Source organism: Temnothorax longispinosus, chromosome 5, assembly GCF_030848805.1.
Source record: "Temnothorax longispinosus isolate EJ_2023e chromosome 5, Tlon_JGU_v1, whole genome shotgun sequence".
In the NCBI taxonomy this organism is placed as follows: Eukaryota; Metazoa; Arthropoda; class Insecta; order Hymenoptera; family Formicidae; genus Temnothorax; species Temnothorax longispinosus.
The window spans coordinates 7,824,586-7,841,360 of NC_092362.1; the positions used below are offsets into that span (position 1 = coordinate 7,824,586).

Here is a 16,775-nt window from a genome sequence, read left to right on the forward strand (position 1 = left end):
TGTGCGAAATTAATATAAGGAGATCATGTTTTCCATAACTATTTATTCAAATTTCATATTTAATTACATTTATGTGTTATTTTTTTATTTACATGATTTCTTTATTTACATGATTGCCGTATTTATTATATTTCTTATTCATTATATTTTTATTAAAGTTAAAATATAAACAGCTGTTATACATTATATAATTAAATTATTTGTATTTTCCAATTTACCAATTTCTCTGCAAAAATATTTTTATGTTTGTCGCAGGTCGATGCCGTCAAGTTACACACAAATTACTACGTGTTACAAATGATGCCATACTTTCTAATAATCGTACTATAACATGCATTTGACAATTACATTCGGTTTCAACCGATTTATTTTTTAGAAAATTGATATAAACATGAAGCTATGAGAAGAAATTAAATTATATCAGCTAATATAATTATTTACATTATAATAATTTCAGTATAAAATAAAGAAATAAAATAACGTTGTATATAGGTATAGCATTATGCTAATAGCGCGCTGTACCGAACGCAGCCATTGTCAGCCACTTTTTTACTTAAACTATAACTTTTTTGTCATTGCCATATCTCTTCTTGTGGATTGCATCTTTTTAGAGGACCAAAGAGATAAGAGGCAAAAGGATAAAAAATCCAAGCTGTAGGTTGGATTGTCGTTCCTCACCCATCAGAGTGATGGTATCGTAAGGGCATACAGGCCCTCATATCGAGGTGGCGTATAAGGTTATAGAATTAAATAGAAATTATCTCGAAAAATGGATTTTTGTAACCAAATAATTGGGGAAAAATATGATGTATTTAAAACTGCAACAAAACAAACCTTGAATGAGAAAAAAATGTGTTGCATTACTTATTAAACGTCCTTCGTATATACAATAGGTATATATAGATAATGTTACATACGTATAATATTTTTAATGTGTAAAATTGATAAATATTAGAATATGTAGATTAAATTGACGTTTTTTAAAAATAATTTTGTATTAAAATTGGTATATTTTTGTAAGTTACGGCACGCTGACTGGCAGAAATCTCGTTCTATCGCCAACTTTTGGCTCAAATCTGAGGTTCACTTTCTCGCTATCTTCATCGCCGACCTCAAGGAAAGTATTCCAGTCTACGAGAAAATATAGACCGTTTCTTCGTTTAGTTGGTAGAACAGGATCCGGTGCACGAGTGGTACCACCAAAGGATTCTTCCAGCGCCATTAGATTTGTGCTTGTAGATGTCGATGACTCCGGAGCTGGTGTCAACGCATCCCGGAAGTTTGAACCGTCTTTCGTGGAATCTGAACTTACTGGGATCATGGTCGTAGTCGTTGTCGTTGTTGAGGAAACGTCTACAGATTCTGCCGACAAGATCTTTAGTGAATTGGTGTTCAATTTTATTATCAAGAATAAAGCTCTCGAAAACAATAATAGATAAAGTCATAAAGGCAAATGAGAGCCGTTTCGCTCGATAGACGGGCGACAATAACAACAAAATTATAAAATTAATATATATAATATAACGCAAACGTTTCGGTCCTTGGTTTGGACCCTCCTCAGTAGTATTAATTTTATAATTTTGTTGTTATTGTCGCCCGTCCATCGAGCAAAACGGCTCTCATTTGCCTTTATGATTTCAATTTTATTTTCATTCATTTTTTATGTTATATATATTCGTGAATAAAATTTTCATGCACTATAGTAACAAATGCGACGATCACATAGTGATTAAAAACAGTGGTAAATATTATAAAATTACAATAAATTCCGCAATTATTGATGCAAACTTGAGATATAAACTAAAATAATTTTAAAAAAGAATTAAACATACAACAAATTAAATTTGGACAAAGATAAAAAAAATGAAGTAAAAGCTAATATAAAGGGTATCTCATATACACACGCACACGCACACGCGCGCACACACACACACACACACACACACACACACACACACACACACACACAATGAACAAGAAATGTCAGATAATTGTTTTAATAATTTAAATATTTGGTCCAATATATAAATAATATCCAATTGAATAAACTATTTAATGCTTGTGGCAGCCCGTGACGTTGACGTTTAATTGAAGCAACTTCATTTTCTTTCCGTGTAGTGTATTCATATATTCGTAGAAGACGAAATCATCTTTGAATTCCATCTTTACCATTCAGAAGAAGAGTAAAGTAGATTATACATTTCATTCGCTTATCCATCGCGTGATTGGTAGGAATGATGATGACATCGAGCTACGAACCGGTTCGCGTGCGAGCACATGCACCCAGCATTCACATGCAACATCACATGCAACGCGCACTGTTTCGGAGACAAGCACGCAGGATGAAAGTTGTATATCTAATTGACAGTAACGTATGCGCGTAAGGAAAAGTCTGCGTGCAAAAATCCTTTTTGAGAAATATTGCTTAGATAAACTGCATGCCAAAACATATCAAAATTTATCATGTTGTGTTAGTCTGCAGTTTTATTTAGATGTAAAAGCTGCGATTTCGCAATTTTATTTCGTTCGGATTACGTAAATAATATTTACCATTATATTATTCGACGCGAATAAACCCGTAATAATTGATTTAAAATCTTCTTTTGTGTAATTTATTATACATCTTCAAATCTTATTAATATATACTTAATTATCAACATGTATTAATTAAATATTGCGTAATTGAAATTGCAAAAGTATTCAAGTTATTCCAGATTCGCTGTTAATGCACAATTCTTTGTTTAATTTAGAATACGAACAATGATATAACCTGCATGATTATCTATTGCATGTGGTTTATTATTAATTTAATTGCAAGAATTGCTAATTCACCTTATATTTTCTACGGCGCGGTGTTCCTATGATTAATTCATAAAACAATATATTATTATACTAAATAATATATTAATAATATAATAGATTAATAATATATTATTATACTAAATAATCAGTTAATTAATATATGCCATATTTTAATACTTATTGATTTCTTTTACGCTTATCCTTGTAATCTATATAGATTTGGATTCGCAGACAGTTACGGAATACAAAGCGAGAAGTAGGTATAGTAGAAGCGAAAGAAGATATAGCCAGAGAAAATTATGCCGAGTGAATGTACAACAATATAAAAGTGTATTTAGTAATGACGTCTTTTAAAATAAATCAATTTAATCGGGAGGTTGCATAATCTTTTCTCCCATATTGGTTAACATGTCTAATCCTCGCCAGACCTTGAATAATCCGTTCAACCCAGAATTCCGAAGTGCCCAAAATGGATATCATAAATTTTTTTATACCGTTTGGCGTTGTCGTCGCCGTCTTCGTCGTCGTCGTGGCATTCGCGAGAGCTCGATCGCCATTGGTGGTGATTTCAACAATTTCTTCCGGATTTTGTTGTCTTTTTACTTCATTTTTTACATCTCTCTCTTCGTTGTAAATTCTAATTATCTCTTCTAGACTCAACGGATCCGGTCCATCCTTTAGAGTTTTTGTGGTAGTAAGCAGATCATCGGCTATTTTTCGCACGTCCTTTGCGTTTGCTTTTCCTTCCTGGACCAATCTGATTTTGTCTAAAAGTTGATTGATTTTCATTCTTTGCCCTTCGTCCTTGACATAGACCTCGTGAGGCTTGAATATGTGAATCTTGGTCGACTTTGTTGGTTCTATATCCTCCATCTTTGGTGTCGTTCTCGATGTCTTGCGGGATATGAGGCCTATGTTCTCCAGGATCTGCCTCATGTTATCTGGAACGGCCTCGATCAACGATGGCCGTTCCGTTGATGCCGACATGGCTTTTTTCTGTCTGCTATCGCTGACTCCAAGCCCGAATTTTGCTAAAAATTCTTTCATATCCTCGTTTTTTATCTTAGATGTTGGTAAAGGCTTGAAATTGGTATAAGAATTTGTATTAATAGTTGACTTTAGCGTGGACATTGTGGTCGTTACTAGATTGGATGTTTGCAAACCAAATCGTTGAAAGAACAATTGTACGTCAGGTGTTAAATTGTTCATGCCTTTCCTGATCTCTGAGACAGGACTCTCGAAAGTGTTTTGAGCGGTTATCGATGGTGAATGAGGCACAACAGCTGACAGACCAGAAGAAGTTGTATAGACTAAACCGCTACCATTAGAAATTTCAGATTTCATCTCCAGACTTTCTTTGTTTTTTTTAAATATGTCTTCCACATTCGTAGCATTTTCCGGTCGAAGTCCAATCGAGGCAAGTAGTTCCATTACTTCCGAACGCATTGTTGTTGTTGTTGTTGTTGTTGTCTCTCTCTCTTTCTCTTTCGTTGTGATTCTGCGAAAACCTCCGGAGTTTAGAATGTAAGTGGAATTATATTTTAATTTCTCAGAAGAAGAAGGAGAAGAAGAAGAGGAGAAGGGCATTGGTGTTACGTAAATAGGAACTGGTTGTTCAGCATTAACGATTGGTATCTTTTCGGATGTTGTAATTATCTCTGGAATGTAATTAATTTTGCTAATCGGCGCAGACGGAGCCATATTTTCTAGTGAGGTAGTAGTCGAAAAAGGCGATTGCTTGTCGTGAATTCTTTTAAAGAACATATCTGGAAGTTTTGTTAACGTTGTGGTACTTTGTGTCGTTGGCGGATTATACCGCCATTCGCCAACAGATAAAATATTTTCATGATATTTTAAAGGACGGGACGTCATTTCTGGTTCCAAATTAAGCATTGAAACATTTTTCTTCATCTTTACTGTTCCAGGGGGAATAGTTGTCGCACTCGTACTATATACTATGTAGACTTCTTCGTTCTTGGTTAATGGAGACTCTTGAAACACTGGTCGCCTAGTGGTAGTTGCTGGTTCTTTGGTAAAGATTGGTTCTTTTTGTAGATTTTCTAAGTTGAAGCTAAATTTCATTGGTGAATCAAACTTTAATGTCTCTTTCACAGATATGTTCGAATGTGCTTCCGAATACGTTTCTTTGTGATTCTTATATCGCGTTTCCGCACCAAGTGGGTTTTCCTCCGGCAAGTTTTTCTCTGGAGCATATGTCACTATAAAATTTTCAAGAGATTGTTTATCATGCTGCTTTTCTTCTATAAGTGCGTTTGCCTGTAGTTTCTTGTTTCTCCACTCTTTCAAGTTTTCTGGATTGATAGTAGGATCCGCAATTAATTCAACTATCGGCGGTTTGGTATATAAATCTTTCATGCTTTCTCTTGCGTCTTCTGCGTTATAAGGCAGGACTACCATCAAAGCTTTTTGGTAGATATTTCTTGCTTCCTCGATTGTCGTTTTGTTCTTGTATGTCTCGAGATCTTTGGACGTGATGTTAAAAAGAATATCAATAATCTCTTTTCTAGTAAGATGTGGCAAAGTGGCGTTTTGATGAATCAATTTTTCGACTTCCTCGATCGTTCTGTTGATTGAGCTCTCGACTTCAGTCCTTGACGGAAGATCATTGCAATGACATAAGCCGATGACGATCAGCATACAGAATAGCACAATCTATGAAAACAATAGTACAATAATTATATAAATTATAAACAAAAAACATTAAGAGAGAGAGAGAGAGAGAGAGAGAGAGAGAAACACTAAATTTTTATTCTAGCTGCTATCAAATTAAATAAATGAAAAAATTGTTAATTTTCTAATAAGAAAAGGAGATTAAAAAATCGTAGAAGATATATGTATGATTAATTACCAAGAAAAGTATCTACATATTGGCTTGTAAATAAATTACTTAGTTTGTTAAAAAAAAATTAATTTAAAATTAATTAAACGTTTTAAACCACATATTTCTTAATAATAAGTTTATATATCTATTTATTAATATAAGTACATCTATTCTTTTGTCTTACAAATTAATTGATATTAAATACACTACGTATTAAATGTATTTAAAAAATCTATTTCAAAATATTTTGGTACTATTATCTTTATAATTAGATACTTATTTGATATTTTTATTTTATATGTCTAAATTATTATCTTTATAATCACATTTATCACAGTAAGATAAATATATCATTATTTTTAAGAAATATACAATTTTGTTAACTTTAGATACCTATCTAAATCATATTTGATAAACATAATATAGTATACATAATTTTTTATAAATATGCAACGAATTATTAGAAACTTGATGTACATTTTACGATTTGTTTCAAGGTACATATTAAGTAATATTAACATAATTATAAAAATAATTGTTATTTAATTTCAATAAATATAACATCATTTTGCGAGTGTTTTTAATATGCTTACAGATCTAAAAATTAATTAAATATGCGCAAAGAAATTATTTTATAGATGTTATTCATTTTAAGCGCAAAACATTTACTCCAATAATGTATAAGCGTTGCTTGCTCAATTACGTAAAGAAGAATGAGTTCAAGATGTATGTCGAAGTTGTTTTTCATATTCATGAGCAAATGTTGCAAAAGAAGCCTTGACTAGATTATTGATGTCAAAGAGTAACTTGGTTAATTCTCACAATCCTGATCCTTTCGTAACATCTACATTATACTCGCGATCCACTTCATTCTTTATTCAGATATATGAAGTAGTGAAATTTGTGACCGATGTAAGAACATAAATCTTTTCTCGATGTGTCTTTTTTCAGATTTTCTCTAAAATACTAGATTTATAAATGTAATAGTCTTCTCTGCAGAAATATATAGATTGTAATAACAATATAATGGAGCTACTCATTCTAGTTCATCGTGAAACATAATTTTTTTTCTAAAGTTTACTTTAGATTATTTGTAATTTATGTCAAAAATTAGGATACAATTTTATTTATAATTTCATGTATTATGTAGTACTATAAAAATTTAAAGAATCAGAACACATATACATATATACACACTCACAACAAACAATAAATGCAACCATCGTGGTTATATGAGAAATACAGTATAGTGATCATTATATATGCAGACGAAAAATATGCTTAACGAGTGTATAGCAAAAACATAGCCGGAAAGAGTTAACTTTCACAATCTGATGTCGCGCGGTGTTAAAGAATGTTTACTGGTTTTTGCTGTAAAAGATCATAATATTTATTAATAAACTTAGAAATGGATGTTAACATACACAATAGAATGATATGGTAAATGCATATGTTTTACTTTACCTATGTAATTTCTTTTATCAAGAAATTATTGGATGATTAAACCATTTAGTAATGTATAGTTTTTCGGAGAATAAAAAGTAATTTCAAACATTTATGCTAGCGTATTACTGATTCTAATAATTTAATATTTATATAAATAACGTTTAAAGTATTGGAATAATAGCGGTAATAGTGCAACGGCTATCGCAATATAGCTTTCTTCTTCATATAAGAAGATAACTCTAATGAAACTTTAGAGTGATATTACTTGGCGATATTTTATCGCATCGGCGGAAGGAGATGCAACAATTATCTACGGAAATGTAGGTCTTTTTTTGTTGTTGTAAAATATCTGTTTTCGCATAATATTCTTAAGTATTCAAATGTTGTTGAATCGTATTATCGTGTTTAACAGACCGACAAGTCGCAACGTAATAACTGCATCATCCAAGATTTAAATTTCAAGAAAAGACATTTTTACTTTAGTGAAAAATTGCGCTTTAACTTGAAATAATTCTACAGCATAAATCACTTTGAACACTTTGGGCAGTTTTTGCACATAACGTATTGATGCACGTAGCGTTGGACAACAATTCGGGTAGCAACATGCAACAACATGTAACATGTATTTGCGTATAGAGCTTTAATACTTTATATCTTTTCAGTGACAGAAAATGCGTCATTCGGTTAACAATATTCGAAAACTCACCATTATGCCAACCAATCGCTCGGGCACGTAGTCGACAACTGACTGAGCAGCGAAGGCCTACTTTCAAACTCTCACTCTATCTTACTCACTTGATTCTCCTTAGCTGCTCTGACGCACAAATACGCGTCCATCTGTTCACTTTGCCAGCCAAGCTGAGCATTAAAATCTACTGAATTTGAAAAGTGAGAAAACAGTGAGAAAGAAGGCATCGAAATGTAAGGCTCGATATCGATATATTTTGATCAAGTCAACTTTTGATGCTGTAAATATCTATAATATATAATATCCATGTCGTTTATGCTATATATTGCTTTTTAATGTATTAAATATACATAAAGATTATTTTGGTGCAGTAATCTTTTCTCGACAATAGCGAAATTTGAATTTATCTAAATAACCTGAAATTGCCAAGAACTAAAATAAAATATTTGACAAATTGCGCGTGTGTTTCTCATAGATAGATATATTGATATTGGCTTAGATATATAATGTTTTATGGTTAATTCAATAATGTCAAAGATTGATTTAATATGGTAAATCAATCTTTGACAATATTATAAAAAAGAAGAAGAAGCACTCATACTTGGATAATTTTCTTGATGACATAAGAAAGAAGAAAGTTTTCCTTGAACGACAGGAAAATCGGGTTATTTGTTTTTCATAAACATATTTCAGCTCTTATATGTATACATATACGTATATCTTATTCCATTTATAGAGTAAACCTGTATGAGTCTCTCGTTATTACTTTTATTTTTAGTCTTATTTTTATATATTACTTATTCTCTTTAGATTAGATTGTGCGTACTTGGTACATTTTGTATTTTATCTATATTAAATTTGATTATACCGACTTTTGGTATTCAAGCTATTATATTATAGATACATTGATTGACAATGGAATAACTCGAATCTCGTGACGATACGTATCCTATCGATTGTTGATATACAATTATTTGATGAAATATAAAGGAAAAAGTTTTATTAATTGTCTACTAATATTATTAATATTAGAAGTGTTATTTAGTTTTTATATTATAATTGGTGTTATTGTTTTGCATATTATTACTTACAATTAGACCCTTTGGCAGACGTATACATACTACCTTATGCTTAATGTAATTATCTCATTTGTTAATCTATTTGATAAAATTAAGTATTTAGTTTTAACAATTATTTAATTTAATAATTTATATATTATTGTTTATATAATATATTATGTATAATGTAATACACGTGTGTGTTTCTCAGTCATTTAAAGTTCATTACAATATACCGATACATGGTATTGCAGAACGATACCGTTCTGCTGCAATGTTAAAAACCAGCAAACATTGTTTGACTTCATCAAATTGTCATCAAAAAGCCACAAATTAAAATGCACAACAATGATTTTTATACTTTATTAGCCAAAGATGAAAAATTTTATACATTTCAAATATTGTTTTAATACTTTATATGTATATATAATATCATTAGTTTTTCATGCCGAAAGTTCTTTGAGAATGCTTATTAAATAGTAGCAATTAAATAATAATAAATTGATGACAAATATATGTATAAGAATACAAAAATCTTAAAAATAAGAATTGATTAAAAAATATTTGATAACACCACATTTTAATATAAATTTTATTATGCGGTTTTGTTTGATTTTGTTTTGCTATTAAATGCAATCTTAATTGGACAGAGAGTAAACTTTGATAAAGAATATCAAGTATGTACATACATGCTGCTGATGAAAAAATGTTGTTAATGAAAGAGCGACTCGTCGATGTTTCTAGTAAAGCCTTGCAATGATGATATATGATTACACGTCTTTCGTTTTCAATTTTCGCTAAAGAAATTCCACTATAATAACGACAGCGGCGGTAATTAAACTTCAACGAGATAGGAATGGAAAACCCAAATGATTTATTCTTCCTGGAATTGCGGTTCGACCTCTTCAGTTATTGCTTCACTTAATGATGTCTAGTTATATGTAAAATAAACACGATTGAGATAAGATGTTATAAAGTAATACGCCATCAGATATAAATTTTCTTGTATAATTGAGGCACATTCAATTATTTTTCTTTTCTATGCTGTTTCAAGGCTTTCTTCTGGTTATCGTCAAAATATTAATAAGAGAATTTATATTAACATGTTAACAAGAATTTTATAATACTAGACACCAGCGCTTTGCGCGCGCTATTTAACTTCAACATTATGCTATTACTATTGAACTATTAACTCCTTAATACACATAACTGTCAAAATACGATGACAGCTGCAAATGAAGTAAGCGCAGCGAGAGAACCGCGAAAGATTTACAATTTGTTTGCAAATTTGTCGGCTAACGTATATTATTTAATTAATTAAAAAATTTTTAAATAAAACAAACCAGCGCATTATAAAACAGTGCCCAGTGGTTACCATACAAAGTTTGCGGAGTTGCACACCGAATTATCGTTGACGTCCCTTATACTGCTGCATTAGCTATATGTAGTTCAGAAGTGTTTGTGTTAGAGTTGCTGCAATGCGCAACGGCCTCGCCAAATCGCTTCTACTGTCATATATTTAGAGAAGCATTGTTACAAATAGTTTCTGTAACGTATTGATGTTTTTGTTACACGAGATGATTATATCATCATAAAAGATCAATTATCTAATTTTTTGTTTACATGCCAAATGCGATAGAGTGTAACTTTTAAATTTGTATAATTATTTAATCCTGAGCTTGTTAAGACTAACAATAAGAAACTTATCGTAAATATATTGTCAAATCTATGGATAGGATGCCATGGGTGCCATGGATAGAAACGTAATGAAGAGACTGTAGCAATTCTTATACAAACATAAAAAAAATATTATATATTCTTTCAACAGACAATACTTGTGATAATAAATCGGAATGCAATTATAATATTGAAAGCACAAATATTCACTAGTGTTAAATTCAAGAATTTGATTTACAGAACGCATTTTCTAATTTTGAAAAAAGAAAAATATAATTTTTAGGTAGCAGGATGACATCTAAACACGTCTTAATGATGTATTGTTGACGTTAGAGATGTTATTAATAATACGTCATTTGACGTCATTCTGCTTACTTTGCTAACTATATTATTAAAATACTCTGTATTATAGTAATAAATTAATCTTCTTTTCTCATCGATTAAATCTAATGAGCTATTATATATGCTCTAAAGAAGAAAAAAATATGAATAATATTAAAATGCAAATCTAATTCATAATATCATTTTATATTCTGCAGAAGGTTAAATTTTTTTCCCGGTGAAAATTTTTTTTCATTGAAATGTAAATTTTGTAATTTTTATGTATTAATTTTTCTGTATTAATTCAAATTAATGTTAATTGTAATTTCTTACTAATGCTGGACGAATAAAATGCTTGCCGTGTTATTCGCCAAACAGTTTCTAGAAATCGTTCGAGTACGTTGAAGTTGTAGAAAAAAATCAAAACAGGATTGAAAAAACCATTTTATATTTCAACCGATTTTAATTGAATAAGTTATAAGAAAAAGAAGAATTGAACATTTTAGACATAATCGTACAATTCTAAATATATTGCTGTACAGTGGTAAATTATATAGGTATACTTATATCCGTATGTACAAGACATTCAGTTGAACCTCAAAATTAGTTCGCTTTTATTGCAATGTACCGTAATTATTACTATAATCAATATTTACCATGTGCACATAGCGGATACCATTATGTAAGAAAAAAGTTTGTTATCAGTGCCGTTGATTGTCTGCTGTTTATGATTTCCTTACGCTTTTTTTCGAACACGCATCGTACAGGATGTCTCCAAATTTTTGTTTCTTTCTGATAAAGTTTGATTAATTTTAAATCAATTTTTTTTAAGAAAAATTTTTATTTAGTATATTTATCTTACAATATGTCAATATCTTAAATAGGTTGGTTAAAAATTCTATTTTCATAAAGTTTGCTTAAGCTTTATTGAAGAATAAGATAACTTACGATTTGTATGTACTATGTATTAACAGCTTGGATATATATATACATATAATTTGTTGAAAACCTTTCATATTTGTGCGATATTTTTGTTAAAAACAGGTCAAAGAATTTGGAGATTTCTTGTACATAGGAACGCGACAATCTTGGTCGCCAAGAGAAAACTGAGAGATGTCTTTCGCATTTCGGTTCAGAGATACTATATAGCTATAGCTATAAGACATCTCATAGCTATAGTTACAGCTATTAACGTTGATGGCAGAATCTGCTCAAAGTATTCCTTTTGCTATAATTATTATACTGGTATGATAATTAAATTTCTCTCTTTTGCGAAAGAATCCATATTTTTATTGAAATTGCGAGTACTCTTCATTGTGTTCCCCGTAACAAAATATGTATTGTATAAATTAGCGCCGTGTCCTTTTCTTGTTTTAAAATAGTTTTCTTCCTCTTTTTCAACATTAGCAAGAATGAAAGGGATAAAAATGTAGTGAGAATACACAACCACACACACACACACGCGCGCGCGCGCGCGCGAAAAAGAAAAACAAGAACAGACGATTTAATAAACACGAGCTAATAAATATATGAATTATAAGTATATAAAAGTTAATAATTATATTAAAAAATGGAGATTGTTAGCAAAAAGATATAATATTATGTAAGATACGCTGTTACATTCGCATATCCGCATTGTTATGTCATCATTGTATATTTCATCTAATTAGCACAGATGTACGATCAACATTAAGGTTGCTAACTGTGTCTAAAGAAGAGAGAATTAGATAGAGAAATAACATTAACGCGCAATAAACATATTATTAATATTTCTGATGTTTTTAGGCATTCTATTCTTTTCAATAGTAGAGAAAATCATTGTTTGTATATTTCAAATTTACATTATCTTACTAACAGCAATTTAAAAATAACAACTGTTTTAATTACTTACGGGAAATTTTGAGTTTATGAATTTTAAAATCAATAACAAAACACAAAAAATTATATTTTTTGTACGAAAGATTTCCTCGAGGAAATCTCGAGCCGAGATTTTAATCCACTTAATAAAGAATATACATATTATTTGATGATATTTTTTTATTTTTATCTTGATCGATTGACAATGATAGGGGTTTTAAGTTTTAACATTTTACATACTCAAAGCTTTTGATAGAAGTGTTCATTGTAGTATTATTTGAGGAGAGTTAAAACACGTAACGGTTTATTTTAGCTTGCTAGGAAATTATCTGTCTTCTTACAGAGAGCAGATAAGTTAGTTAAGATAATTAAAAACAAATGAACTGTATATTGATCAGGAAGCTAAAGCTGAAATCAAAATTTTTAAAGATACGCTATATATATATGTAAGGTAAACGTACCAAAATCCGGACATGTATGTACCTATATCTGGACACCTTTATTATTTATAAGTATAACGCGAATTAAAATTGAAAATAAAAATATTTTTTCTTGTAATTAGAAACTTTAGTTATAGTATCCAAACGTTTATTTCCATAAATTTATATTTTTTTAAAGATATCCAGACATAGGTATATACGTGTCCAGGCATTGATACATTTACCTACTCTTAAGTGTCCCGGCATTGGTACTTTTACCTTATATCTCTCTGTTTAATGTGATACCGATGAAAGAAATAAAAATAAAATAGAAATGAGAATAGTCCTTGTCTCTAAGGATGTGTCCTGCATATGCAATGTATATGCTGTAACTTGGCTTTTTATGTTTCCTCCACTTCCATCATTTCTCTTTCGTTTCTACAAACTTTTCAAGTTACTAAACTTACTTGTCTTACCTCTCGCGAGAATCTCATAAAGATGAAAAGGGGATGACTGGTCCAAAAGTTCTTGGCGAAAAACTTTGTAAGGAGGAATGAACGCTTTTATCTTTGTCATGTAATCTTATTTCATCCACATCGGCACTCTAACTCTTCTCGTTTCATTAACGTCGATTGTTATATATAGACAATCAATTTAGCAATTTTAGTTTTATCTTTAACGTTATTGTGCAATGCGTACTTTTCATATTGTTAAATAAAGAAACGTTGCGTAATTCGTTGTGCGCATATCCGTTTTCTGAAATCGCGTTATATTCGACCTTTTCTTGGGAAAACTGATTTGCCGCTTTTCTGTGTGAAGCAAGCAACGACTTTTTTCTATAACACATAACATATGCTATGTTAGCAAAACATTTCCTTCGTTTAGATATTTTAATAATAATAATTTCAATATAGATGCGTATAACTCTTACTTACTTATACGTACGCAATTAAAAAGAGAAATGAAAAAATCGAATTTATTAATACGGTTAAAACTTAAAACAAACTTAAAACGTAAATTGCATTAATTTTTTTATGATTCAATTAAGAATTGTGAATACTGAAATTATTTCAATTATAGCCATTTTATATCGAGATATTACATATAAAATTATAGGTTTCTATAAAACTCATTTTATAAAACCACATTGCAATATTGGACTTTAAAATAACGCAGATGTTTTCTTGCAAAATGTTAATATTACATTAATGTTGGCATTACTATCATATTATTGTGTATGTCAATATTTAAATCTGTTAGATTCATCGTATATTCATAACGAAAAATTCACCAAAGAGAGATTACAAGAAATAAATAGTATATATGTAAACCCAAAACTTTAAAATTAATTATAATCATATTACTACCTTTGTTTTTATATGTATTTACAAAGAAAATCTGAAGTCTGTTCATACCTTAAGGGGATCCTAAAGTGAAGGCTGAACTTCCTCGACGTCGGTAATGTCAACATTTCTAATTCTGTTTTCTTGTCATATATCTATATCTGTCCTTGTCTAACGAGAGGCATCTGTCTTTGTTCGATTACTGCGCCATCTCTTGCCACACGCAATATTGCTTATCCTGTCAACCTGAATGTGCTTTTGCACATATAAAAGTTATATAAAGTAATCTTTTTTTCTAGGTTTTCAATCTTAGATCTAATTGCACGATATTGTTCTTAAATGTTGTCCCTAGGTCATGCCGGTCTAATTTTGTGGATATTTATCGTGGAATTTTTGTACAAAGCAAATATTGTCGTCACGTATACCAAAAATTAACAAAAATATTAATTTTTTTTCGTTTTTGATATAAATTTGACCACCATGACCTAGATTTTGATGCGTACTTTAATTCTAGACAAGAATTTTGCATTTCTATAAAGTCAATTAAAAGATTAGTGCTAAGAAAAAAAGCCGGTATTACAGACGGCTTTAGGATCCCCTTAACCAACGCTAGCCTATGTGTGACATGAAAGAAAATTAAAAACAAAGGAACATATATTCTCAAACGCATCGATAATAATAATACTGGTAATACTGGTATAATACTGGTGTTTCCTATCGAAAAATATATGTACATATGTATGCGTGCGCGCGCGTGTGTGTGTGCGTGTGCGTGCGCATGCGCGTGCGCGTGTGCGTGTGTGTGTGCTTGTGCGTGTGCGTGTGTAATATAAGAAAAAAAATAATACATATTTTTAGAACTCATGCACAATGAGAGAAATAAGAAATAAAGAATTAAACATAAAGGAGAATTTATAGTCGCATCTTCTTTCAAGACACGGAAATCTCCCTGTTTAATTCCTTGTTCCTTATATATTCCTCTCATTGTGCGTGAACCCTTATCCATTCTATTAATAATTGCAATGTGTAAATTAAGAAAAAAAGAAAATAACACATATAAAAATAAATCTTTTATAATATAATCCACTTTTCAACTTTTGCGCATGTATTAAATAAAAAACATATAATCAAATAATATGTATTAAATATCAAATATGTACCTATACAAAAAAAGGTATATAATATTAAATAAACTTTAAAAATAAAAAAATATATATTGTAACACATATATATTGTAAAATATATATTGTAAATATATATTAATTTTTAAACAAAATTAATATCAATTTTCAATGTTAAATAAATTGTAAATATTGATGATATTATGACTAAAAAAAGAACAGAATAAAGGTCGAAGAAAAGCATTTGGTGTCGCACGTACATACGAAATGTTCTTCTATTCAAAATATAAATGTAGGGGAGACCGGGGCGAAGTCGTCACTATTTTTTTATGCCGATTTTTTGACAACAAAACAAATAACTTTAGTAAAATGTGGTATACCGTTGTATAAAGAGTGAACCCTTGGCTACAAAATTTATACGGACATTTTTGGTCTACGTCGTGTCGCTTTGTTCAATTGGTATAGAGTGAAAACGACAAAGGTGCAAAAATTGAAATGTCAAAATTATCGGGACGGAGTCGTCATACTCCATTCTCAGACAGGATTTTAAATGAAAATTCATAATTCCGATCATGAAAAATGATAGGACACATTTTATTAATTATTTTTTAATAAAAAAAATGGAAATATTAATTAAAAACAAAATGGCGGAAAATAATTACAAGAAAAGCGCATTTATGTGCCCTACGCTCGCACGAAATGCACTGTTTCTCGTCAGCTCTATTCTCTGTTATCTCTGAGCATACGCAGCACATATTATCCAAGTTCTCGCCGGAATCCGACCACTGCTGCTTTTTTTACTTTAATTTTTGCTCTAAGCCTCCATGATATGCCTTGGTGACGACTTCGCTCCGGACATAGATTTCAAGTTTGATCGCTCATGAAATATTAGAAATCAACGAAAATAAAAAAAATATTACTGGGTTCGTGTTCACACACACACACACACACACACACACACACACACACACACACACACACACACACACACACACACACACACACACACACACACACACACACACGCACACGCACGCACACGCACGCACACGCACACGCACACGCACACGCACACGCACACGCACACGCCACGCACACGCACACGCACGCACGCACACGCGCACGCGCACGCACACGCACACGCACCGCACGCGCACGCACACGCACACGCACACGCACACGCACACGCACACGCACACGC

General features: G+C 30.9%; 1 protein-coding gene across 1 annotated transcript; it reads right to left on the reverse strand.

Moving 5' to 3' along the window:
- Window positions 1-23: 23 nt before the first annotated feature.
- On the reverse strand, window positions 24-16,657 carry LOC139813938 (uncharacterized). Its single transcript, XM_071779830.1, has 4 exons — window positions 14,526-16,657; window positions 7,797-13,946; window positions 3,297-5,475; window positions 24-1,362 (listed from the first exon to the last, which is right to left on the reverse strand). Exons 2-4 carry the CDS (start codon window positions 7,797-7,799, stop codon window positions 1,022-1,024), a joined length of 2,523 nt encoding a protein of 840 aa, XP_071635931.1. The 5' UTR covers window positions 7,800-13,946; window positions 14,526-16,657; the 3' UTR covers window positions 24-1,021.
- Window positions 16,658-16,775: the final 118 nt, after the last annotated feature.